General features: G+C 57.1%; 1 protein-coding gene and 1 long non-coding RNA gene across 2 annotated transcripts; both read right to left on the minus strand.

The window, feature by feature from the left end:
* Window positions 1-11,724: 11,724 nt before the first annotated feature.
* On the minus strand, window positions 11,725-13,018 carry LOC117796282. Its single transcript, XR_004620659.1, has 3 exons — window positions 12,753-13,018; window positions 12,299-12,413; window positions 11,725-12,123 (listed from the first exon to the last, which is right to left on the minus strand). It is a non-coding gene; the product is annotated as an uncharacterized LOC117796282 (long non-coding RNA).
* A 2,184-nt stretch (window positions 13,019-15,202) lies between these two features.
* Window positions 15,203-23,800, minus strand: C1QTNF6 (C1q and TNF related 6). The gene is made up of 3 exons (XM_002914530.4): window positions 23,606-23,800; window positions 20,610-20,865; window positions 15,203-17,529 (listed from the first exon to the last, which is right to left on the minus strand). Exons 1-3 carry the CDS (start codon window positions 23,675-23,677, stop codon window positions 16,982-16,984), a joined length of 876 nt encoding a protein of 291 aa, XP_002914576.2. The 5' UTR covers window positions 23,678-23,800; the 3' UTR covers window positions 15,203-16,981.
* Window positions 23,801-24,730: the final 930 nt, after the last annotated feature.

A 24,730-nucleotide genomic window follows, 5' to 3' on the forward strand; every position in this document is an offset into this window, starting at 1 on the left:
GGCAGCCCCCAGACTGTGTCCTTATCAGAGAAGGCAGGTGGGCATGTTGGCTCCATACTGCCCGAACATGACCCCTTTTCAAGAGACGCTCAACACTGGGGTTAAAACATGTGAAATCGTCTCATTTCAAATCCCGGCCATCAACGAGAATAAGTACACAACACAGACCCCACCCCACCCCCGCCGCCCAGGTCTGCCTCAGAAAACAACACAGGAAGGGGCATTTGTGGGCGGGGAGGCTGAGGCCCAGGGCTGATGCAGGACCCTCTGTCAGGGGCGTTTCATCTCGGGTGCTGGCCGGATATGTATCTTCCATCGTGGTCACAGAGCAGCTCTGCAAACCTTTCCTGTGTTGGAGATGTTTGCTTCTCTAGGAGTGTGGTGTCCCAAGCAACCAGCCAAACCATTATTTTCCCAGCCTCCTTTGCAGCAGGGGGGTGGCCACGGGACCAGGCTCTTCCAACGGAAGTCTCCGCTGGAGACCTCAGTTCGGGAGCCTGGAGCCCGCGAGGCCAGTAAGGAGGCGGAGGACTCCAGGAGGCCGGGGGGGGGGGGGGGGGCATCCGCAGGACCCATGCCCCATGCGACATCCCTGCGAAGCTGATTTGCTGGCCTTGCCAGAGATTCCTGAGCTTCAGAATATCCGAAATAAATCCCTTTTCTAATGAAACCAGGCCAGGCCGGGCTGTGTAGCTTGCAACTGGTGCTTTTGCAGCAGGCGGAGGGACAGCCGCTTAGCACACCGATTCAAGATTTGAAGTTGTCTTTAATTGCCACCCTGCCCCTTTGGCAATGGCCGACCAGGCTGGGGGACAGCCAGGTGTGGATCGGGTGAGAGGACAAGAGAAGTATGCCTGCCCCCACGGTTCTCTCTGCCAGGGCGTTGGACGGGAATCTGAGGTGTGACACCGGCCCTGCAGCCAGGTGCGATCACTGGGTCTCAGGGGACAACTCAGGAGGGCTTAAGACAAAAACTTCCATGGCCTAGTGAAGTCAAGGAGTAGGTGACCCTACAAAGGGGCTTTACAGCAGGATGTCTTCCTGGCTGGATCCATGGTTGAAGGCCTGACTTTCAAGGTCTAGTGAGGCCCATGCACGCCACCCGCCCCCCCAACGCCGTTGGCTGGCTGACCTTGAATTTGTCCCACTGACTGGTTTCCACTTTGAGTGCTGGTTAATAAAGAGACAGGCTGCGGAGCTTTCAGAACTAGCAGGGGCCCCCGTATTTGGTGGGTGGCTGGTTTCGCTTTCACAGTGAGTTAGACATGGCCCCATTGTGGGTCCTCCCACCACACGGAGTCACAAACCCACCCCGGTTTGTCTGAACCAGGTCAGCACATGCTCTGTTTACCAAATGCTTGTTCCCCGGGAGGCCCTGCGCCCCTCATCCCAGGCCTGGAGCAGAATTCCTACCACCGGCCGGGGATGCTGGGCGGGCCAGGGTATGTGTCAGGGGCATGCGGAGCCTTGTCAGGTCACCCCTCCCCGCAGAGAGCCTTCCTGGCAGCCCACCTGTCCGGTTTCCCTGTGCCACCTCACCCTTCGCTCGGTGGTCAAGCCACCAACCTCCCCCGCCCAACTCCGGAGACGAGAATATTCATTTCTTCTCTTCGGTTCCACTTCATTTCAGTCCTGCTGCTCCCCTGGGCGAAGGGCTCCTCCCAGGGGACATGAGCGCTGGCTGGGAATCTAGACACCTGTGTTCGAGTCCCAGCAGGTGCCTCCAACTCACGAGTCACATGTCCCCCCCTGTGGTAATCACTGTTCTAGGGCTACAGGCCACAGGAACAGGCTGTGGCTGACTTGAACCGAACAGAACTAGCCAGGAGAATCTAGAGTGGTTTGCAGGTTCTGGAAACAGCTGAAGACCCAGACCTCGGAGGAGCGGACTCCAGAGCAGCTCAAGATCGGAGCTGCAAAGACCCCCTTCAGGGCCCCCACCTCCAGCTGTTTCCCAGGTTCATTCCACTAGGATTCCAAGAGTCTCATTGGCTAAATGGGGTCAAGCACCCACCTCCTGGCTGGAAAGGATGCGGTACTTTGATTGACAGCTTGAACAGGACCTCATCTAATGTAGGATGGTATATTTCCAAAGGGAAATGGGGTGCCGCTTCCAGAAACGGGGGCCAGACAGACGCTGAGCCAGCAAGAGCCACGGGTGCCCGCCCTGCAGGAATGGGATTGGGTCTGATGATCCTGGAAGCTCCTCCAGGAAAGGCTTCCTCTAACTGGAGGACTCTGACCTGGGCACCTTGCCTCCCTCAGGGCAAGTGGGGCTCTCTTCAGCTCTCAGGAGTGGCTGCAAGTACACCCACCCGGAGGGCCCCCCGCCCCATCTAGGAGAGAACCAGGCAGGGTCAGGGCTGCTTGAGTGGAAAGGAGGGAAGCTCACCTCCATCCCCCATGTGAGGCTTGAACCAGTGACCTTGATCTCATGGGCCTCCAGGGGCTCATGAGCCAACCTGAAAGCAGCACAGCGAAAAGGGCCCCAGGCCGTGCTGCTCTTTTCTCAGGCAAGGCCTGGGGAGGGCTGAGACAAGCTCAGCTCCTGGAGGCCTGGCCCTCAGGCAGCTGGCTGCACCAGCTGGGGGCCCTTGCGCACTCCTAACTGATGAATGATTTGTGTTCCCAGAACACTATTCACCAGGGGTCGAGAGGGACCCCCTGACACCGGCTGGGAAATGGAAGCTCATGTCCAGCCTCCTGACAGGACTCTCCCTCTACACCCTCTGCCCCCGCCCAGCCCCTGCAGTTACCCACCCCCAGCCTCCTCCACCAATCCAGAAGTACTTGGGAACCCCAGCTTCACCCCTCCCCAAGCCAGGGCTTGGGGATCAAAGTAGGCCTGGTGGCCAGAGGCCAGCAGAATGGGGAGGGGGCTGGGGTCAGGGTGAGGAGAGAGCCTTGGGGCCCTGCCATCAGGAGGATGTGGCCAGTGGCTTCAGACCTGCGGTTCCAGCCCAGAAGCGCTGCTGGCGACCTGGCTGAGGTCCCCCATGCCTTTCCCGCAGGAAGCAGGGGTGGCAGGAGTGGAGGTGGCAGAGAGAGCAGCAGGGCGGGGGAAACTGTGAGGTGTGTGTCTTAGGCTGTGAAGTTCACACCAGAGAAAGCACGGACGCTCCGGTGAGTGGGCCAAAAGAGCCACCGCTTGCCACCGGCCCTTTTCCTGTTTCTCTTCTCTATTCTCTCCTCAGATCATCTTCTGTCTGCCCCCCCCAACATGTGTCATTCCTCAGGGACCAGAGCACAGACCACGGAGGAGGTTCAGAATACCCCTCCCAAACATATCAGAAGCTACAGCATCACCAAGGAGAGGGCAGAACCTTCTAGAAGCCCTACACTTCCCTGTGTGGTGCCAGCAAACAGCACCTGGAACATTTCTCCCAGCCCTTACTGTGGTCCAGGCCCCGTTCTCAGCACTTTAGACATTAATTCCGGAACATGCCAAGTGTGGTTTGGCACCCCCAGGAGCTTGCTGGAAATGCAGGATCCCAGGCCCCACCCCAGACCTGCTGAGTCAGAATCTGCATTTTAGTCAGGTCCCAGGCAATTCGGGTGCACAGGGACGTTTGAGAAGCATCCTGTTAATAACTCAATCTTGACAACAACCCTTTTAAGGCAGGTACTCTTAGGGATCTGATTTCATGGAAGAGGAAACCAAGGCACAGAAGCTTAAGTATCTTACCCAAGGGCATATGGGTAGGTAAGTGCCAGAGCTGGAACTTGAACTCAGGCTGTCGGGCTCCAGAGGACATGCTCCTAACTGCTAGGCTGCCACTGTCTTTGGCAGGAGAGAGCCCTGGGAACTCAAGGCTCTGCCAATCGTTCTGTGTCTATCCTGTGCGCTCCTCTGGCTTTCCAGCACCCAGTCTGGCCCTGTCACCATTTCTCTAACCCCCGAGCTCTCTAGGGAGAGTCTGAATCATGCTTTTCCCAGGCATACAAGGTAAGAGCCCCACGCAGTCAGCATGGAGCATTTGTCCAGCACCTGTATCAGCCCAGCTCTGGGCTGGGACTTAGGGCGGCTGCCAGAGATACTCAGGACAGCTTGGCCTCCAGAAGCCCAGCGTCTAGTTAAGGGTCCGGGAAATGAGCTCATGCATGAAAGCAGTAACAATAACCAGAGTTTGCATGAGGTGTTCCGACGCTCCCTGGGCAATGGCTTCTTCAGGGCAAGCCTCGTGGCAGAGGCAGCTTTGAGGCAGACTCTGAAGGCCGAAAAATGGCTAACACAGAGCAAGGGTCACAGACCAAGCCTGAGCAAAGGAGCAGAGAGGGGGAGGAGCCTGTGTGGCCAAAGCGGACACCTGGAGCTTTACACACATCCCCAAGTCCGAGTCTCATCCAGGGCCCAACTCGCCCCACCCCCAGCATCTCACCTGGAGTGCCCAGGCTCCCTTGAATTCCCCCCATGATGAAAAGATCACTCCTTCCCAGAGGACCAGGCCTACTCCAGCGCTGGTGTGCACCGGGGGAGTGGCGGGGGGGGTTCTAGCCAGCACACAGGCGGGCCTCCTTCAAGCAAACCTGAGCCAGGCAGAGCCAGCCAGCCCAGCTGCTAACTGGAGAGTGAAAGATGCCTCCCAGGCCCAAGGTCTCCACTGCACTGGACGCCCCCCCCCCGGCCCTGCACCCCAGGCTTAGGCCCTTGAAGTCCTGGCTCTTCCAAAATGCCGCTGTCACTCGGTGTATCTGCAGGGGAGCTGCACAGCCCATCTGCCCACCTGGAGCACTGCAGGGCCGGCACCAGGAAGGGGACCCTCTGCACCTGACCTCCACCTTGCCTGGAGAAACCCCAAGGCTGGTGTGTCCACGCACAGCAGCGTGCCCCCGGACGACATCTCCTCTGAAAGCACTGAGCTGAGTGTAGCCTGGGCCGGGAGCAAGGCTGCCACGCTCTCCATGCAAGATGCTAAGATGCTGTTTAGTCCCTGGTGCAACCCCAGGCACTCCCTCTACCGTGATTGCCCCTGTAGAGATGAGGACACCCAGGACTCAGGAGGGATAAGAAGCTCCCTTGTAGCACAAGTCGGCTCAGTTCTAGAACACTGCATACAGAATTCCTCCCCTCTTTAACCTCACTACCATTCCTTCATGCCTGGCTCAGAACATTGCACACAAAAGGCACTCAATAATTGCTTTAAGAACACTTGAGTTAACGCAGGACACATTGACATGTGATCCCAGAAGTTGCCACCAGATGGCGATGGTTGCTTCTCTCCAGCCTCTACACAGGGTTTGTGCAGCGGGAGGAAAAGGAGGTAAATGCCGGAGTGGCCCACACCAGACAGTCCCTGCTTCCTTCCTGGGAGTTCCAGGGACCCCTTCCCCCCACGCAAGACAGGATGGGGAAGTAGGCAGGGGCCCTGGATTCCAGGAAGACAGCATGAGTGGAGCCCAAGGAAGGAGAAAGCTGAGATCAATGACCAACAAGGGATCTGGAGGCTCTCGGGTCCATCCCCTCCCTGTACTGATGATGAGTCAGCTCAGAGAGGGCAGTTCTCAACCTTAGGTCACATAGCAGAGTGAGGCTTGAACTCTGGCCTGCAGCCTCCCACATCCCTTATCCCATTCAATCCCCAGACAGAGCAGGGAACTTAACCCCAGAGGCCCTTCGTCTTCCTTTACTCAGATTCACCTCCTTCTCTAGGCCCTCACTGTTAGAGTCCCTGAGACAGCCCTCCCCTGCTCTTGCACTGCTTTCTCTTAGCCCTGGTGATGGCAGCCTCCCCCACCTCTGGCCCTGACTGCCCCTGAGCGCCAAGGACTCACAGTCTTGCCTCTGCAGCCCAGACCCGCAACCTCAGCCCTCCCCCTCCTCCTCTCCCTCCTCAGTACCACCGCCGTGCCCTCAGCCCCAGCCAGTGGCCTCTTAAGACAAAAATCAGACCATGTCTTGTCCCTCCCTGCTTAAAACCCCTCAAAGGTTTGCTGCTACATTCCTGATACAACCTCACCTCCTTGCCCTGAGAGACCCAGGCCTGCAGTCCCTCTGACTCCTTAACCTTGCCGCCCCCCCACCCCCGCCACCCCAGGTTGTCTGTCCGCTCCTGGAAGGCTCAGAGCTCTTGCCTGTCTTGGGCTGTAGCCAGTGGTCACCTTCTGAGGGAGACCTTCCCTGGCCAGCCCCACCCCATCTACAGCAGACCCCAGCCTGTTCTGTCCAGGCTCTTGGCCTTGGCCCCCGAGCACGTGCTCTCATTTGTAATTGGTCAGGCCATTGGTGGAAGATTTGCTTGGCCTTCCTGGATGGACCGTGGCTCCTCAAGGTCCTGTGGCTTCTCTGGCACCTAAAGCCATGTGGGGCTCAGATACACACTCACACTGTATTTGTTGAAAGAATGGATGGATGGATGGATGGATGGATGGATGGATGAAAGGATGGATGGATAGATGGAAGGATGGAAGAATGAATGAATGGATGGATGGATGGATGGATGGATGGATGGATGGTTGGAAGGATGGATGGATGGATGGATGGATGGATGGATGGATGGATGGATAGATGGAAGGATGGTTGGATGGATGGATGGATGGATGGATGGATGGATGGATGGATGGAAGGATGGATGGATGGATGGATGGAAGGATGGATGGATGGATGGAAGGATGGATGGATGGATGAAAGGGAAGTCTTGGTATCAGATTGAGGAGGTGTCTGCTCATACTTTCTTTAACTCAGCAGGGATTTACTGGGTTCCTGCTGGCAGCCCCATGCAGGGCAGTATGGGACTTGCCATCTGCATAATTCAAAGCACTTTCTCTCAGTATGGCGGCAGGACAATGCACAAATAGTTGTAACTAAGGGACCACTGGCTTGAAATTTCAGGACAATCCCAGTATCAAGTGGTAAGAGTAAGTTCATGTGATGCCATTCTAAACCTTTTAAGGCTTTATCTAACTAAATGAACGAGACAGAAAAAAGAATTGTTCAGTCTACATAGGCAGTTTTGTCTTTTGAAAAAGTGGCCATAATGAGTATAAGAGACAAAGTGTGTCCTGTTCAAATAAAACACAGCCAGAAGACAAAAACCAGAGCCTTGCTTCACTGGGGCAACCAGGGCAAGCCTCTCCCCAGCCACCTTTAACCTCCCCAAGTTCTAGAACTCATGTTCATCCAGTAAACAAATACGCATTGAGTGCCTGCTGTGTGCCAAGCTTGATTCTAGGTGCTTGGAACACAACAGTGAACAAAACAAAAATTCCTGCTCTTGTAGAAGTCACCGCACTTCGGTGGGGGTGGGGGGGACACAAAGAATAAAGAAAACAACTAAGTAAATGCCACAGGAATTAGAAAAAGACAAACATTATGAGAAAGGAAAGAGCAGGACATGGGGGACCAGGAGCACCATTTTAAATAAGGCAGTTGGAGTAGACCTCGTGAGAAGGTGATGTGAAAATCTGTAAAAAACCAAAGCGGGGGGGGGGGGCAGGTAGCCAGACAGAACTGGAGGAGGCGTGAAAAGTATGGACTGTCTTCTATACGTGCACAATTGCTAGAGTCCCTGAAATGTGCCCCATGACCCCCAGTCCGAGCCCTTGCCTGTACCAGCCTGTAAGTCCCACATGAGACATGGTGGCTTGACTTGCTCGCGGAAAGTATTTACGGGATTTATGGGTTGGATCGTACAGGATGGAATGCTACCTGCAACCTTTTCCTTTGCCTTCCTCCCAGCAAACTCCTACTCATCCTTCAAGACCCAAACACGTATGAACAGAGTTGTTTGCTCTCTCCTTTGAACTACTCACTCTTATACAAGACTTGCACTTCATACACATTTCTTTGATAGCCCCCAATGATCTGTATTTCCCTTGTTTTCCTTCCCCGCACTGGGAGCCCTCCAGGCGATCTGACCTCTGGATCTCTTGAACCTCCTGGAGATGCTTGGTTAATGGCTGCAGAATTGAAATGACCTGTTGTCCCTTCAGTGTTCCCTCTCAAGTAAGTGTTTTCCATTTCTGGGACCTGGGGTACAAGAGTTGAGGTCCTTAGGGTTGTGAGCAAGATAATTCCACTTTCATTAGTTTTAAAGTTGAAAAAAAAAAGTGGTGTTGAAGATGGGGGCTTGAGCCCCAACCAAAGCTCAGAGAGGGAAAAACCAGGGCCCCGGGACTTCGGCACCTGCCGTGCCTGAGCTCCCTGACTGGAGCCCGTCCTGCATGGGCCCGGCTGTGTCAGCTCGGGCTGTGACTTGGCTTTCCGGATCCCAGGAGCAGGGCTCAGGCTGGTTCTGCTGGGGTTGGGGCCTCCCTTGGAGCCACCAACCACCCTGGCCACCAGGGGGCAGGGTAAAGTAGACAGCCTGGGCCCAGGGTGGGGTGGGGGCTGGTGGGGTGCTGAAGGGTCCCGGGTAAAGAGGAGGTCACTGGGTCTGGAGATCTTCCTTCCTGCAGCCGCACCCCACTCAAGAGTGCCCGTACGCTTCACGCGTGAGGGGCCCCGGGGCCAGGGCCTCCAGCCTTATTCGAAGGGTAGGAAGCCCTGGGGAACATCCTTTCACCACGAGGCAGCTGCATTTTTTTAAATATTTTATTTATTTATTTTAGAGAGAGTGAGCGAGCAGGAGCAGGGGGAGGGGCAGAAGGAGGGAGGGAGAGAGAAAGAGAGAGAATCCCATGCAGACCCCACCCTCTCTCCCTTCCCCCTCCCCCCCCCATGAGCATGGAGCCCAGCATGGGGCTCCATCCCAGGACCCTGAGATCCTTTTTTTTTTTTTTTTAATATTTTATTTATTTATTTGACAGAGAGAGACAGCCAGCAAGAGAGACAACACAAGCAGGCAGAGTGGGAGAGGAAGAAGCAGGCTCCCAGCAGAGGAGCCTGATGTGGGGCTCGATCCCAGAATGCCAGGATCATGCCCTGAGCCGAAGGCAGACGCTTAACGACTGAGCCACCCAGGCGCCCCAAGGACCCTGAGATCCTGACCTGAGCCAAAACCAAGAGTCTGATACAACTGACTGAGCCACCCAGGCTCCCCAAGGCTCCTGCATTTTTAATGAAGCCTTTGTTTTATAAAAATTGAAATTGTAACATTTGCCAATTTCGGTGGCAAAAGTACCGCCACCACGGCCAATTTCAAGCTAACATGGCGATGTCCCTGACCTCAGAGCTGGGAGAGAGACACACAGTGGGCCCTCGCCAGCAGAGGCCAGTGGCCGCCACACACCACGGGCTGCGTCCGCCGAGGTGCGAGGGCGTGAGCTCCTCCGACACTCCGGCAGGGAGTCCTGCCCTACCAGGAGACTGACCAAGGGGCTTGAGGATCTGTCGCGCCTTCCAGCCATCCTCCAAGAAATAATAGCTCAGACCCTGGACACCTGTCACAAAGGCCTGGGTTCGACTCCTTCAGGTGCTGCCCGCCGGCTAGGTCCCAAATCCCGGGTCCCGCGAAGTCGGCGCCTTCCTGCCTTTTTTTCTGTTCCCCCGGAAGGGCTGAGCAGTTCCTACCTCCGGGCCTTTGCCTGTGCGGATCCCTCCACCTCCCCCTGCAAGGATGTTTCCCCCTCGCCCTCCCTCCGGGGTCAGGTCAGGTCAACCGCTGCCTCTTCCTCAGAGGGGCCTTCCCCGAGCCCCTCCCCTTCCAGGGAGCTTCTCCCGGTATTCCTGGACAACACTTGCCCTCATCTGAAGTCTGATCTGTGAAGATCTGGACAAGGTCTGTCAGCCACATGAGGGCAGGGACAGCGTGGCCTTTGTGTTCACGGCTTTGTCGCCTGTGCCTAGCCCAGTGCAGGGCCTGGACTCAGTAGTCACTCCATAATGGCTGACTGAATGCACACACGGTACGGGCCCTTCGTGGCTTCTTCTCCCGTAAAAAGCATTTAGTACCGTGTCTACCTTAAAATAATAGTCAACACCTCTGGAGAGCCTACTGAGTGCCCGCCCTTTACACGTACTTCCCCCCTTTCCTCCTCACACGGCTCTCTGCGGTGGATGCTGTTATCATCACCCCCATTTCCTAGGTGAGGAAACTGAGGCACAGAGTCGTCGGGTGAGTGCCCTCATTTCTGGGTTCCATTTGGGCCCAGACAGACTCCGATGCGCTCAGGGAAGCTCGACTCTGCCCGGGAGGGCTGGGGAGGGCTCTGGGCCCAAGGTGACGTCGATGCCCCATAAACTCGAAGGCCAATCAATGGGCAGGACTGTAACCAGGGGATACTCAGGGCCAAGAGTGCCCCCCAAGTCTGGGAAGGCTCCCTAGAACCAAAACACCCTGGCTGAGTCAGCTGCCCACATCTGGTAACGTGGCCAGAGAGCTTTGGGGAAAATGGGCCAGCTGTTCTTTTGACCCCTCCTCCCCCCCACACCCCTCCCCAACTCAATCCTCTTTCGGGATTCAGCCCAGACCCTCAGGGTTCAAGGGTAAATCTTGCATCCCACAATCCTGTTCTTCCCAGAGGTGGGGGGGGGGTGTTGGTGGGGTGGTCATGTGACCTACTCCGGCCAATGAGAACTAGGGAGTGATGCCTACTTGGGGCAGCCATCCTGTGGCCCCGAGGAAAGGTGGCCTAAGAACAAAGCTGGGGCACTGAGGGTGCTGAGTGGTGACATGGGACAAACCACGGTCCTTCATGACGCTGCTCAGCTGTGGGGATTTAGGGTTATTTTTCCTTTCTGATGCTTTCTGTTCAATAAGTGTGCCTTGCTCCCCAAAAGCATCCTAACAGATACAGAAGGGATGTGTAGCAAAAAGCCGAGGGAGGAAAGGATTCTTTCTCTCTCTTTTTTAAAACAGGAAGGAGAGAGCCTGCCTGCCCAGCCGAGAGCTTTGGGAGAGGATGCACTGACCAGATGTGCAGTCCCCCTCTCCTAGGACCCAGCACACTGGTGAATGGAGGCAGGCAGAGGGGAAGCAAGGGAGGCATCAGTCTTGGGGTTCCTGGCCCCTCCTCTCCAGCTAACCTTGGGAGCTGCACACAGGAGATCCCCAGCAGCTGTGGGACGCCCGAGACTCCGAGGGGCCATCCCTCTCTCCCAGGCTGGACCCTGGGGAGGCGGCCTAGAACCCAAGGAAGAAGGGGCCCCATGGTGTATTTGGGCAAAGCGGGCCAGGCTCAGACAGCCCTCTGAGGGATGCAGAATTTGGGAGGTAAGCACCTATGCAGAGCGGACCTGGCCATCCCAGGAGGGCTGAGGACCCTGCAGGCTCTGCAGGAGTGAGCACGATTCAGCAGGTGTGTGGCCGGACCCGGGAGCCCGGAGCAGATGGCACTTGCACAAACCCAGCGGCTGTCATGTGGACGCACGGCGCCCGCCTTTCCCCGCCACCAGGATGGGGCACTTAGGAGACCTGAGATGAGAAAGGAGCCCCAGACGACCAAAAGCTCATTTTTTGGCCTTCCACCGAATGGAAGTGTCTCACAGTAATTAAGTTTAGGGGGGAAGAAACCAAGTTCTCTGCGCTCGGGGCATCAGTTCATCCCCCCCCCCCCGCCCGGGGTGAGTAGCAGTTGGCCGGATGAAGGACAAGGACGGCCACCCACACCCTCACCCTCACCCTCACCCTCACTCTCACTCTGCTCCCACCCTGCCGTGGGTCCCCCTTTTTGCTCCGTGCACCCAGGCCTCAGTGACTACTTCCTCCCGCCCACACCACCAGGTCCAGGCCGTGGCTTCACACCCCAACCTGACCCTGTTCTGCGCACCACATCCCCCCACCCCACCCAGCCTCCCTTCCTCCCCCTTGGTTTGCAGACCAGCTGCTCCTAGGCAAAGGGCTTAGCCGTGCACTCTTGACTCCTGTCCTGGAAATCCCTCCTTCCTCTCTGGCTCCCGCAGCAGCCACCGCTGGCCCCGGCTCTCCCCTCGCGGGGCCCCACCCATAATGTTCTTGACATCTGTTTCTGGTCGTGTTGAGTTTCTGCCTGTTTTCGCCTCCTCCAGATTTACACGTGGCGGTATGTGGCTACTGGGCCCGGGCAAGGCCGCCGGGCAGTGGAGCTGGCAGGAGCAGGAGGAAGCCACGGAGGGAGCTGCATGATTTCGTCCCCTGGCCAAGGACTCCTGCGTCTTGCTTCCTGCTGCTCCTCGCCCCTCCCACTCAGGGAAAGTCATTCATCCAAAAGCTGCCCTGGGAGCACCCGCTCTGTGCCACTGCCGCGGATACACGATCATGTTGGGTGCTGAAACAAAGCCGAGACTCAGAGGGATGAGGTGACATGCCTAGCTTATGCAGATAGGAAAAATAACAGTATCTGCTCTGAGCCAGGAGCTCTTCCAAGGAAATTCGGATCGGGGATCAGCACCCCCTCCCGGCCAGGCTCCAGAGCCCACACCCTAAGGCATTTGAGTACTTACCGCTTTTCTGAAACTTCTATGGCACCGGTCACTCGGCAGTTTCTAGTTTCTGGGACAATCGGCACTAATTTCACAGTCCTCCCCATTGTTAATCCATCGGTCATGATCTGGGGTTCTGAAAATAGTCACCCCGTATAGGCTCGGAGACCCCCAAAGTCCTCAGTGGGGCAAGAGAGGAGGGACTTCGAAGCCAATGTGACAGATAAGGATAATGGGGGCCCAGAGAGGCCAGATGAGTTCCCCAGCCACCCTCCAGTGCTCGGCTCATTCAGGGGACTCCCCAGAACAGAGCTGGGACGGGAGACCACCTTCTGGTGCCTAGGCCTGCTCTCTTCTCATTGTCACAGAAACATCTGGTAGGAACAGCAGAGCCTGGTAAACCCTTTGCCCAAGGTGTGCCGCGCCCCCCTCCCATCTGGGTGCCCTCCTGCCCCTCTGCTATTAAACCTCTTACCTCCTTTCAAGTCAAGCGGGAATACGGCCCTCTTCTGCGGGATGACGTCCTCAGTCCACCCTGTGTCCTCCCCTGGACCAGCTGCCTCCCGTCCCACCCCATACAATCCAGGCTCCACCTGGCCACCAGAGCAGTCCTCCTCTTTAAGTTAGCTCTCACCAGTGATCACGCAGCTCAGAACCTTCCAGCAACTCCCCAGCACCTACAAGGTCAAGTCCCCACTTAGCCAGACATTGGAGGCCTTTTATGACTCGGCCCCTCCCTACCTGTCCTGCCTCAAATCCCACCCTGCTCTGTCTCTGCCACCTTTCCAAACATTTACATAGCATACTGGCCCCTCCCACCGCCCAGAAAGTAGACTGCACTGGCCCACCTCCACCCCTTTCATCCTGCTGTCCCTTTTCCCCACATCGTGTGTCTTTCAAACTCCTATTCATCCTCCAAGGCCCTGCTCAAATGCCCCCTCCACTACGAAGCTTTCCTAGATCACCCTCTCTAGAATTCTCTACTCTCTTCCCCATACTCCAGTGCAACAGAGGAAGGACTTCCTGGGTGGATCCTCTTCCTAGGAAGCCTGATGACTCCTAGATACACCCTACCCAAGCCCATGGCATGGATCCAGCCCTCCCATCCAGGTAGCAGGCCCCCAGGGACGCAGCCTGCCTCGGCCGCATGAGCCAGCTCAGCCTGATTATCCCTCCCTCTTAATATTCCCTGCATCCCCCCCACCCCCGACCAATCGATGCGCAGAGCGGCAGTGAGGTCCCCTGACTCCCAGTAGGCTGTTGTCCATTTCATGGGCTGCTTCTTCTCCTGGCCCACCTTTCTCTCCCCTCCCTTGTTCCCTAACACTTCAGAGGGAAATACTATTTTCAAAATAGGTAACTGAAAGGGATTGTCGGGGTGGGGAGGAAGCTACACGGGCTCGCTGGGGTCACCAGGACTAAGCATTGCAGATCTCCTGACAGGCATGGTCCCCACAGACCTGGCCGCAGGCTTGGGGACCTCCAGTGGTCCAGGGCCCTTGGCCAGCCCCCAGCAAGACGTCACCTTCTGGGAGGGTCCCCATCACAAAGATCCAGAGGCTCTTACCACCCATTGGAGATATGCCACCAAGCCGGGAGCTGGACTCCTGGGGGAAAAACTGGGGCAGGCAGACCTCAGAGGCCTCTCTGAGCCAGGATAGATGTGTCTGCCACAGGTCAGCTGAGGCCATGGAAGAGCTGCGTTCTGAGAGCCCTGAGCTAATGTGTCCTGGAAATGCCTGCGACCTTTGGCCTCAGCTTGCAAAGGACAAGCTTCAATTCTGCAGGGGCTTGGCAAGAAGTTTCAAAAGCTTTGCTGCCAAAGGAAAAAAAAAAAGCTTTGCTTTCTTAGTGGATCGGCAAAACCACTTGTGCTCACATCATCCATGGCAAAAGGCTCCTGGCACTGGGGGCAGCCTTGACCCCCAGGGGCAGAGCGGGAGGGCTGGGGGGCAGGCTGCTGACGCGAGAACAGAGCCTGGGCCAAAAGCACGCCGTGGGGTCGCTCCCCTGAGTAGCTTCTGACCTGTGAGGAGCGCTCGGCTATAGTGGGGAACCTCTTGCCATGGCCGCACAGGTTCCAGAGAAACGGAGACTCGTGTCTGCCCTGCCTGGCCAGGCCACGGCGCTGGGCTGAGTCCCGGGGCGGTCCTGGTAGCTTCATTCTTTATAGCTGGCTCTTGCACACGGCGCCCAGAAAGCCATCAAGCACAGCCATAGTGATGCTCAAAGGAGCAGGGTGCCCCCCCTTAAGGGTGTCGGGGGAGCCGATAGGGGTCCCTGCCAGTGTAAACATTATCTACGTGACTAGCCACGCGCTAGCTTAGAAAGTCAGAACCTGCCAAGCCCGCCCACAGTAGGATGAAGTGGTCTGTTTCCCCCCAGAGAATAGCCAACAGTTCTCTCGTAAGTATTAAACACGAAATATGAGACGGAAGCCCCAAGTAGGGGCTGCGGGGGTCAGCACTTGTGATTCCCTGGAATGTAGACTCCATAATGTTCTCCTAGGCAAGGTGATGGGTTGTGCTGTCCCTGCCGCCCCCGAGCCTAGGGGGTACCCAGCACACAGTAGGTGCTCAGCGGGTGTGGTTCAAAGGATGAACGAGGTGCTCACCAGGCCAACCTCTTTCTTCTGATCCCTATGGCCACCCCATGAGACCAATTATCTTCATCCCCATTTTACAGACAAGGAAACGGAGGCTCGGATGTGTGGGGACTGGCCTGAGGCCACAGTCAGGGCATGGCCCAGCCGACTCCCAGCTGGCTCCGCTAACTTCAAGGCATACCAGCTGATGAGTGCCCGAGGGGGTGGTGTGGGGTGGGGAGCACACAGAAGGGAGCCCTGCAGTAGCACTCCAGCAGAACCGGGCCTGGCCGCCCTCCCAAGGGGGGCAGAGGGAGACGAGCAGAAAGAAACAGCCCGAATTGCCAAAAAGACACACACGCTTTAATCACTCCGGACAAACAGGGCAGGGGCGAAGTCAGGCGAGGGGTGGCTGTGTAGCACCAGGCTTAACGGCGCTTGGTCGGGTCCTGCTGCCAGCCCCCAGCCACTTAGCCATGACTCTGTCGGCTATGAGTGAGCACCGGAGACTGCCGCCAGGGCCACCTCTGCCCCGGAGTCGGCATCAGCACCAACGGGTAGAGGCCATTTCCCTCTGGAGAGAGGTTCAGGCCACTTGGGATAAGGAGAGAAGAAGGCCAGAGACCGCCAGGCTGCCCCACCCTGGGAGAGGGAGAAAGGACAGAAGGCCCGATGTGCCTTGCTTGGCCTTGGTCTCTCCCGGTGCCTGTCTTGGCATCATGGCTCAGAGGAGGCTCCCCCCTGGCTGACCTGGAATGTTACCCGCTTCAGTTCCCTAGACCTGCTGAGGGTATGAAGCCCGGCCCGTGGCCCTGTGGCTTGTGTGAGAGCAGCAGCAGGCCGCAGGGGGCTCTGCCGGGCAGGAGCTGCCCACCAGGGCCTCAGCACCTTAACCAGGCCTGGAAAGCCAGGGACATTGGGCTGGCAAGAGGGGCCAAGGAGGGTCAGAGAGCACCTGGGGACAGACGTCAGTGTCTGACAGTGGCCGGGAGCCTGGGAGAACGGAGGCCCAAGCACCTTTGGGAGGGTGGGCTGACAGGGTGGGGAAGGGGATGTGTGAGGAGGGGAGGGGTCCTCGCAGGGTACTGTACCGGGCCTGTGAGGAGCTGAGGGTCTGGGCTCCCTTCCCCGAGGGCCTTCTTCACCCCCCAATGCCCCAGGCCCCTGGATCCTCCCCTCATAGCACCCTTGCCCTGACCAAGGCCCCTCTGGGGTTTGCTATAATGAAGGGCGCTGGGCAGGAAGGAAAGGAATGGACAAGGGTAAGGATACCCCCATCCTGGGGGCTCTATCCCACCTTGGGGAGCTGCGGGTAGGGAGGGGCCACGGTGGCTGAACGCCCAGACACAGACTTCTGTGATGAGAGCCCCGTGCACTTATCTGGGGCTGGTTCCCTGATCCTTGTCTCCCCACCCTGGCTGGAGTGGGCGGTCACCAAGGGCAGGGCCAGTCTGATCCACCGCAGCTCCCCCACCGCCCCCACCAAGAGCCTGCCCAGAGTGAGAGCTCAGCAAGCGTTTGATGAATGAATGAGTGAACAGAGGCTGCATGGGGGGGTGCACAAGAGAGTGACAGAGAAGGTGGAAGGAGCAAGAGGACAGGGGAAGGCGGGGGGCTCCTAGAGGGATAAGAGAAGTGAAGGACGTCGGGAAGAGTGTAGAATGTTTGGAGGATTCCAGAATGTTTAGGAAGTCTAAGAATGTTGTGCAAGTTCTGGAACCTGGTGACTCAAGTGGGGACCATAGGCCAGCAGCATCCCCATCACCCAGGCACTTCTTAGGGGTGCAGAACCCTGGGCCCGTTCCAGAAGCAGAAGCAGAATCCGCATGTTAGCCCCGTCCCTAGGTGGTTCACATGCACATTCAAGTTTGAAAGGTGCTGATCTAAAAAGCTGGGAACATTCTAGAATAGTTAGGTTAGAGGACTTCTTAAAATACGTGCAAGAGAGGAGAGAGAGAGAGAGAGAGGTGTCGGAGGGAAGGAAAGAAGAGGAAGCCCACCCAGAACGCCAGGTCCCGGGGGCCACTTTACAGAGGGGCACACTGAGGCCCTGCAGGAGGACGGCCCCGCCCACACCCCGCACCCCCGCCCCCGGGGCCAGGGCCCCCCTGCTGGGGGCACTAATCATCCTCGGGCTTGATGAGGTGGCCGCTGAAGGTGATGTAGGTGTCCACGTCGTCGCTGTAGATGGCGTTCTCCCGCTCGTGCTTGAAGAGACGCACCCAGACGCGGTCCCCGAGCTCCAGCGCCAGCATCACGCTCTGGCTCTGCATGATGCTGCGGTCGCTGGGCTGCGCATACAGGATGACGGCCGCCTCCTCGTTGTGCACCACGTGCACGTACGTCTCCTTGAAGTTCCAGCTGTGCACGTTGAGGCTAAAGAAGTACAGGCCGCGCAGCGGGGCGACGAAGTGGCCGGCCGCCAGGTCGAAGTGCCCGTCGGGGTTGACGAAGACGGTGTCGAAGAGCAGCGGCTGGAAGCCCTCGCTGCTGTGCAGCGCCGTCTTGCGGCCCACCGAGAAGGCGGAGAAGCGCGTCTGGCACGGGCTGCCGGGGCTGCCTGCCTGCCCCTTGGCGCCCTTGGGGCCCTGCGGGCCACGCTCCCCCTGGGCGCCCTCCGGGCCCAGCTTCCCCGGCGTGCCCAGCAGGCCTCGGTCCCCTTTGTCACCTGTGGGGACAAGAAGGGGAAAGTCAGGGCAGGCACCCGGGCCTGCACCGAGGGAGAACCTGCCACCAGAAGGTTGGCCAGAGAAGAGCCAGCATTTACTGAGCACCTACTGCATGCCAGCCATCACCTCCTTGAATGCCCCTCTAAAGAAGATACCGTGACCATCTCCACTCACAGGAAGGTGCAGTGACTCACCCAGGGTCACACAGCTCAGGAGAAGACACACAGCAGGAGAGGCAAGACTCAGGATGGTCTGTCTTCCATCTGCCCGTTCCCCTCCCCCTACAGCGAAGGTGTGATAACGTTCCCTGGGAAGCCAGGCCTGAACCCCAGGAGTCGCTACACACAGCTTGACTCCAGTGGAGATGGGGGGTGTGCAGGACGCACTTCCCAATTTTTTTTTAATTTAAATTCAATTTAGTTCACATATAGTGTAGTATTACTCATTTTGGGGTAGAGTCCAGTGACTTACCAGCTGTATACAACAGCCAGAGCTCCTCACATCCCGCGCCCTCCTTAATGCCGGTCCCCCAGTTACCCCTCCCTCCCACCTCCCCTCCAGCAGCCCTCAGTTTGTTTCCTAGAGTGAAGAGTCTCCTATGGTTTGACACCCTCTCTGTTTTCCTCTGATTTTAATTTTCCTTCCGTTCCCTTATGTTCATCTGTTTTGTTCCTTAAGTTCCACGTGTGAGTGAAATCATATGGTATTTGTCTTGTTCTGACCGACATTTCGCTCAGCATAATCCCCTCTAGTTCCATCCACGTCGTTGCAAATGGCAAAAGCTTATTCTTTTGGACAGCTGACTCGCGCTTGGCACTTCTGACCCAGAGAAGAAGCCAAGAGAAACACCTCCGTCTACCTGAAGGGAGAGGCTCTGCTTAGGCACCAGGCAGCCCTGGGTTGGCGTTACGTCCCACTGGGCATTTCACGGTCACGGTCTTGGTTACTTTGTCTCTATCTTGAAGAGGATCGGAGGAACCTCACAGGGGTGGTCCTGGGCCCTCAACAAAATGTTCTGTGGAAGAGTGCTCTACGGACTGCAAATAGCAGGCAGCAGGGTCCCCCCAGCAACGCCCAGCCCGCCCCGACTGCCCGGGGGTCCAGCGCATCTCACCTCGTCCTTAGGCACACACGCCCCTGCCCAGCCTTTGCTCTAGGCTGACCTTGACCACAGGAGGAGCAGGTGACCCCCTATGTCTTGAGATACTTGATCCCAAATATTCCCCCGCCGTCTGTCCCACTGTCCGAACTCCCACCATGAGCCACTCCCCTTTGAGAGATCTGCACAGCCCCCGTGTCTTCCCAAGGTCTCCTGGGACCACGGCAATATTGCTGGAAGGAGCAGGAAGGAAGGTGTAGACCTTTGGGGGACAAGCCAGGAAAGAAGCGGGGAGAGGGGGGCCCATGATCTACAGAGGTTTGGCCCCTCACATGCACAGCACTTTATAGTTTGCAGGGCATTCTTTTTTTTTTTTTTTTTTTAGCAAGCATGACTTGGTTTTATTGTGGTATGTCCATTCAGAGGACCGGGTCTGCTAGGATTTTGTCACAGGGGCTTCAAAACTAGGGATTTAAAGCAAATTAAGAAGAGCAGCCTAATTTATGCATTCACTAGACAGTGTCCATACTCTTGCTACAGCTGTAAAAGAAACTGCCTCTCTGCCCCAGCCCCGAGGGAGGGGGGTGAAGGGTGGTCCTAGGAAGGGGTTACCTTCTCCTTTTTACAAATGAGGTGGCAAGCCGGGGACGGAGAGACCAGCCTGACCCACACAGTGAGGGAGCTGAGCAGCTGGGGCTGGGACCCAGGACTCCTGACGCCAGCCAGGGGCCTCCTGCCACAGCCAAGGGTCCACCCGGCCCAGCAGGCAGCAAAGGCTGGCCCAGGGATGTCCTCCTAAACCTGGATTTTTAGAAGGACGGTGTGGAGGAAGTCCCTTCAGCGGCCAGGCAGCTCCTTAGCCTCAGGCTGGGGCTCTGAGGGCCTTGGGGAAGATGGGGTGCTCGAGGAAGGGAGGTGTCCTCCCCCATGAAATCTGAGGGCCGGAAGTCTCAGAAGCCAGCGGACCCCTGGCTGGAGGATAGAGTGGCCCCATGGAGACTTCAGGGACGGATCCTGGCTTTGCTCCTGACAGCTGTGTGCTCCTGGGAGAGCTCCTCCCCTCTCGGAGGCTCAGTTTCCCCCTCTGCAAAGTGGGAGGAATGACAAAGTACCGACCTCTTGGGGTTGCTGGCAGCACAACTCCAGGTGAAGGGTGTCCAGGGCCTGGCCCCAGCCCCAGCTGTTCACAGACCCTAGCAGCAGAAGCCTCTTTCTGGCTTTCGAGGACAGGGAGCCCGTTCTCACCTGGACAGCGCTCGTGGCTGCCCATAGGTCTCCCTACTTTCACCCTTGTCCCCCACTGGCCATTCTCCACAAGACATTAGAGGGATCCATTCTGCAACCTCAGTGAGATCAGGTCCCTCTGCTCGAACCCTCCCCTGCTCCCCATTCCCAGTCAGGGAAACTCAAGTTTGACCCGGCCCCTGTTTCATCTCCAACTTGTTCCTCCTCTTGTCCCCTGCTCCTTAAACACACCAGGCCCACTCCTGCCCCAGGGCCTTTGCACCTGCCGCTTGTGCTCCTTGGACTACTCTTCTGCAGATATCCACATGGCTTCTCCCTCACCTTCTCAATGAACCAACACTGACCACCCCATTTCATATGCAACCTATCCCCCCGCACCTGCACTCCTGATGCCCTTACCCTGCTCGGCCTTGGCACCGCCATCCCATTTCTCACCATCAAACGTTCTGTCTCATTAACTTGGGCAATATATGTATTGCTCGCTGTCTGCCTCTCCCACGAGAACGGCAGTCTGCACTTCTGTCTGGTTTGCTCCTGCTCCGTCCTCGGAATTCAGAACAGTCCTGGCACACAGTAGTTGCTCAATAAATGCACAAACGACAGGGTCTGGGACAAATTTCTGTCCGGGTTTTTCCTGCTCCCTCCACCTCACCAACCCCAGCCCAAGGAGAGGGCCCCACATGCTCCCCGTCCCCAGCCAGGCCAGTGTAGCCTGAGCCACGGGCGGGTACTCACCCTTCAGGATGGCGATGTTAATGTAGGGCCTGACCTCAGGCAGCAGGTATGGGAGGGCAGCCGGAGAGGCCGAGGACACTGCTTCATCGGCAGGGGTCAGGGGGTCCTCAGAGTCACAGCACCGCTGACAGTACACAGGGGGACCCGAGGCCACGGCTTCCCCAAAGGAGGGCTCCTCGGCGGGGACCCCAAACACCAAGAGAGGGTGCAAGAGCGCTGCGCAGAGGAGGCCCAGGACAGCTGTCCCCATGGTGACCTGGAGCAAGGAAAGAGGGGCGGAGACTCTATTCAAGGGAATGTGCACACGGTGCAGGCGCACCTGACGCCACTCAGGGACGGAGTTTGAGTGTCCCCATTCGACAGATGAGAAGACTGAGACCTACACAGAGAAGCAATTTCTTCAAGGTCACGAAGAGACTGGTGGTCATGCAGGGCCCTCAGGCCGAGTCCCCCAGAACCCAGTTCCCAGGGATTTCCGGCACACGTGGGCCTGGAAAGGAAACCCCTCTAAAGAGAGTCACAGCCAGGAACAGATGAGGGTCCCGGGAAGCCTTTGCTGGGGTGGGCGAGAAAGATGTTCCAGCCACCGTGTGTCCTAACCAATAAGACTGTGAAATGCTCCCCCCACCCCCGCCCCGCCCACCTCCCTTTGGCTTGTTTTCTTGCCAGGACCCCTCCACCTCCAGCAAGCAGAGGCCACAGGTGCAGCATGAGGGAGGCTAGTGGGCCCTTGGGACAAACGCAAATGATTCTGCAGGCTTGTTCTTCGGGAGAGGGGTCAAGTGGCTGAGCCCGTGGTCTGGCACATTGAGTACCATGATCTTGACAAAGATCTAGGAAAGTTCATTTATTCTAGCAGTCAGGAAGCAACATCCATCAGAGAAAATGCACGGGGTTATGCACAGTGACGCTGTTACTGTATGTTTGAGAATTCAGGAGTAGGTAGGCAGAATTGCCCACTGCAGACCACTGCTAGCCTGCCTGTACAGTGTGCGCAAGGCAGAAGCAGGTACCTCTCCGCGCCGACAGATTAGAAACAAAAGAAAAGAAGTCATTTTTGGAGGAATGCAACACTGAGGGCGTGTAGGTTGGCAAGGGCTGTTGTCAACCCACCTCCCCCTCAGCACCTTTGTGCAGTCAACAACCCACGCAGCTCAACCTTACACAGAGGCCCCAAGGCTCTGGAGTTCATTCATTGGAAGATGGTTGTGTCAATCACCACAGACCTACCAATCAGCTGCCAAGGGGGTAAATTGGAATTAAGGAGCAAGAGTAGGAGGTCTGGAAGATTCAAAGGGATCCGAGAAGTCCAAGGGTTTATGAAGATGGGTCTTTGACCCTGGCCAAGAGAGGTTCCAGAGCTCCAGGAGAGGGGCAGGAAGTGGCCAGGACAGCAGACACTGGGGACAGGCTGGGGCTGGGTGGGCAGGAAGCCCGGCAAAGAGCCTTTGAGGTGGTAGCAGTGTTTGGGGGCTGGCATGTTATCGCAGGATCAGAAACTCGGCTCTTGAAACCAGACTGGTTTTTACACTTCTGGCGTTTCTTTGTTTATTTCCTTTTTGTTCCTTTAACATTTAGTACAATTCAAAAATATTTTTTCTGTGGTTAATACATGTAGAGAAGGTAAAATTATTATTTTTTTTAAGTGCTCTTCTATCTTCACTGAGCACTGAGGTAAGGAATGGGTTTTAAAGGGCAGGAGCTACCCCCCAACACACACACACACACACACACACACACACACACACTCCACCGGGCTAGGGGCTGGGTAGTAGCCGGGGGGGGGGGGCGCAGGCAGTCCCCAGAGATACCACCCCTCTCTTAGAGGTGACCATTCCCGACCCCCACCCTGGTCTGCTTTCCTGGTTCTGCTCAACAAGGAGATCAACTTCTCAGAGATCAACATCCTCCCTGTCCAAGATTATCACCCTCAGCCTGTGTTTGTAAATGTCGCATCTCTGTGATTTTTGAGAAGAGCAAAAATCCCCTTTTTCCTGGCCATAGATGTGACTTTATGGGAAAGGGTGAGGCCTTAGGGTTGGCCCTAAGATCCCATGATAGTTTACAAGCTGTGTGACCTCCGGCTGGTAGCTTAACCTCTCTGGGCTTCCCCCACTGCTCCTTGACACTTACAAGGAGGTGAAACCAATGCCCAGCTCCCAGGTTCTTTGGGAGGATCTGAATGCAGGGAAAGTGCCTGACTTGTAAAAGACTCTTAATACAAAGGAGAGCAGGGGGACTAGTCAATAACATTGCAATAACATTGTACGGTGACTACACTTATCAGTGGTGAGCGCTGAGTAATGTATAGAATTGCCGAATGACTATATTGCGTGCCTGAAACGAATGTAACATTGTATGTCAATTACACTTCAATAATAAACAAATAAGATTTAAAAAGTGTTCCTTCCTGTGACAGACAAGGCCTCTTCCCAGTGCCTGCATGGGATAGGAAGAACAGAATTTTGCCTGGAGGACTGGCGTGGTTGGGGATGTTTCTGTTGGCAGAGGCCAGATGGGAGTCAAAAGCTCTGAGACAGAACTGTGACCTGGGGAGAGCAGGAAGCAGGAAGCAAAGCAGCCTTGAACAAGAGTAATAATAACCACAGCCACGATCATGGACTGGTCCTGGGGGAGGGCGCCAGGCAGGGATCGAGGGTGGGGGACCATGCCATCTGGAGTGATTTGGGGGGGTCCCTGCTGCCTCCACTCAGGAGCTGGGAGCTCTCTGGGATGGGAGGGGGCTGGGCCTGCTGAGCTGAACTGGTGAGTGTCCGGGCAGCAGGGCAGCCCTTCACCCAGGGGGCTTTGGGGCTTTGGTCTCAGTCAGCAGGAGGGAAGGGGGGAAGGAGAGCTAGAGGGGCTGGGAGAGTCAGAGGGAGAGATCAGAACCCAAGATGTGTCTAGGAAGAGAGGAGGGAGGAAGGGAATTCCGGGCTCTGACTCCAGCCCCCTGGGCCCTGCTGGAGGAAGTTACAGGACCTTTCATCACTCACCCTGTGTCCAGCGGCCTCCACAGCGGCCCACGGACCCCCGACCTCTGGGCAGTCTCTGGCTCCTTGGCCCATGTCTGCTTGTTGCTGGCCCAGACCCCCAGACCGAGCTGAAGAGGGAGGGAGAAAGGGAGGGAGAGAGGCGGAGGGAGGGAGGGCGGAGGGAGCGGGCTGAGCTGGCTTCCCACTTCCCCTCCTCCCTGCTCCCTCCCCTCCAGCCTCTGGGATCTTCGGGAGATGGGAGATAACCGGGAGATGGGAGATAACTGGAGCCAAGGGAGCTGGGGATTTCCTTTGCTTAACTCTTTGCTGGTCCAGTGGGGTCTTGTTTGATTCCGAGGCCCAACAGAGTCGGAGCAGGAAGGGGCCCGAGGCCCCTCGAGGTACAGGCTGGAAAATCGAGGGACAGGAAGGGGCAGGAGCCCCCCAAGTTGCTCAGAAAGGGGGAGGCAGTGCTGGAATCCGGGGTGAGGGGTGGGCTTGGCCTATTTGCTCTGCGTGGCAGGGGCAGGATGCAGAATGGAGAGGACACGGGCGCCCGCCTGCAGCCCCAAGTTCTAATCCTGGCACTGCTGCCCACTGGCATGGGACTTGGGCCCATCCCTTGACCTCTCAGTCCCTAGGTGTCTGCAGACCTCCAGTCCCCAGCCCCCTTGCGTCAGGCCCAGGGGAAGCTCAGCACTTGTCCAATGAGTCGATGAGCAGGGATTACCCCCTCAGGTATCAGGTAAGGGCTGGGCAACCAGGTCAACACCCCTCTCCCCAATGGACGCCGAAGTCCCTCTTCTCCGCCTGGAAATCTCCCCTGATCGGTCCATCCCCTGGGTCTTCTGGAGCCAACCCCTCTGTGGAAATGACCCCCTGAGAAGGGTCCTGTTCACAGGAGGGGCAGGCTGTGTAGTGTGCCCCTGGGTCTGGGCTGGGTCCTGCCCAGATTCCCTCCGGTTGGGCTGTGGAGGTTTTCCAAAGGCTGCAGCCCTGGGACCCTGGGGTGGGAGACCCCTGTGCAGACTGTCTCCAATGTCCCTCCCGCTCCAGCACCCTCTCCTGCACTGGCTGAGGACCTACTGCCTGAGTCGGGCCCCATCTTTGCAGCAGCTCTTGGTAGCTGAAGGGCATTCCCATCCA

Source organism: Ailuropoda melanoleuca, chromosome 15 (assembly GCF_002007445.2).
Source record: "Ailuropoda melanoleuca isolate Jingjing chromosome 15, ASM200744v2, whole genome shotgun sequence".
Lineage (NCBI taxonomy): Eukaryota > Metazoa > Chordata > Mammalia > Carnivora > Ursidae > Ailuropoda > Ailuropoda melanoleuca.

What these genes read in the sequence shown, in the direction of transcription:
- C1QTNF6 (XM_002914530.4), bottom strand. Translation starts at nt 23,677, where the DNA reads ATGGGCCAAGGAGCCAGAGACTGCCCAGAGGTCGGGGGTCCGTGGGCC. An exon ending in TGGAGGCCGCTGGACACAGG is followed by an intron (nt 20,866 to 23,605) that starts GTGAGTGATGAA and finishes TCCTTGCTCCAG; the next exon opens with GTCACCATGGGGACAGCTGT. An exon ending in TAACATCGCCATCCTGAAGG is followed by an intron (nt 17,530 to 20,609) that starts GTGAGTACCCGC and finishes TTGTCCCCACAG; the next exon opens with GTGACAAAGGGGACCGAGGC.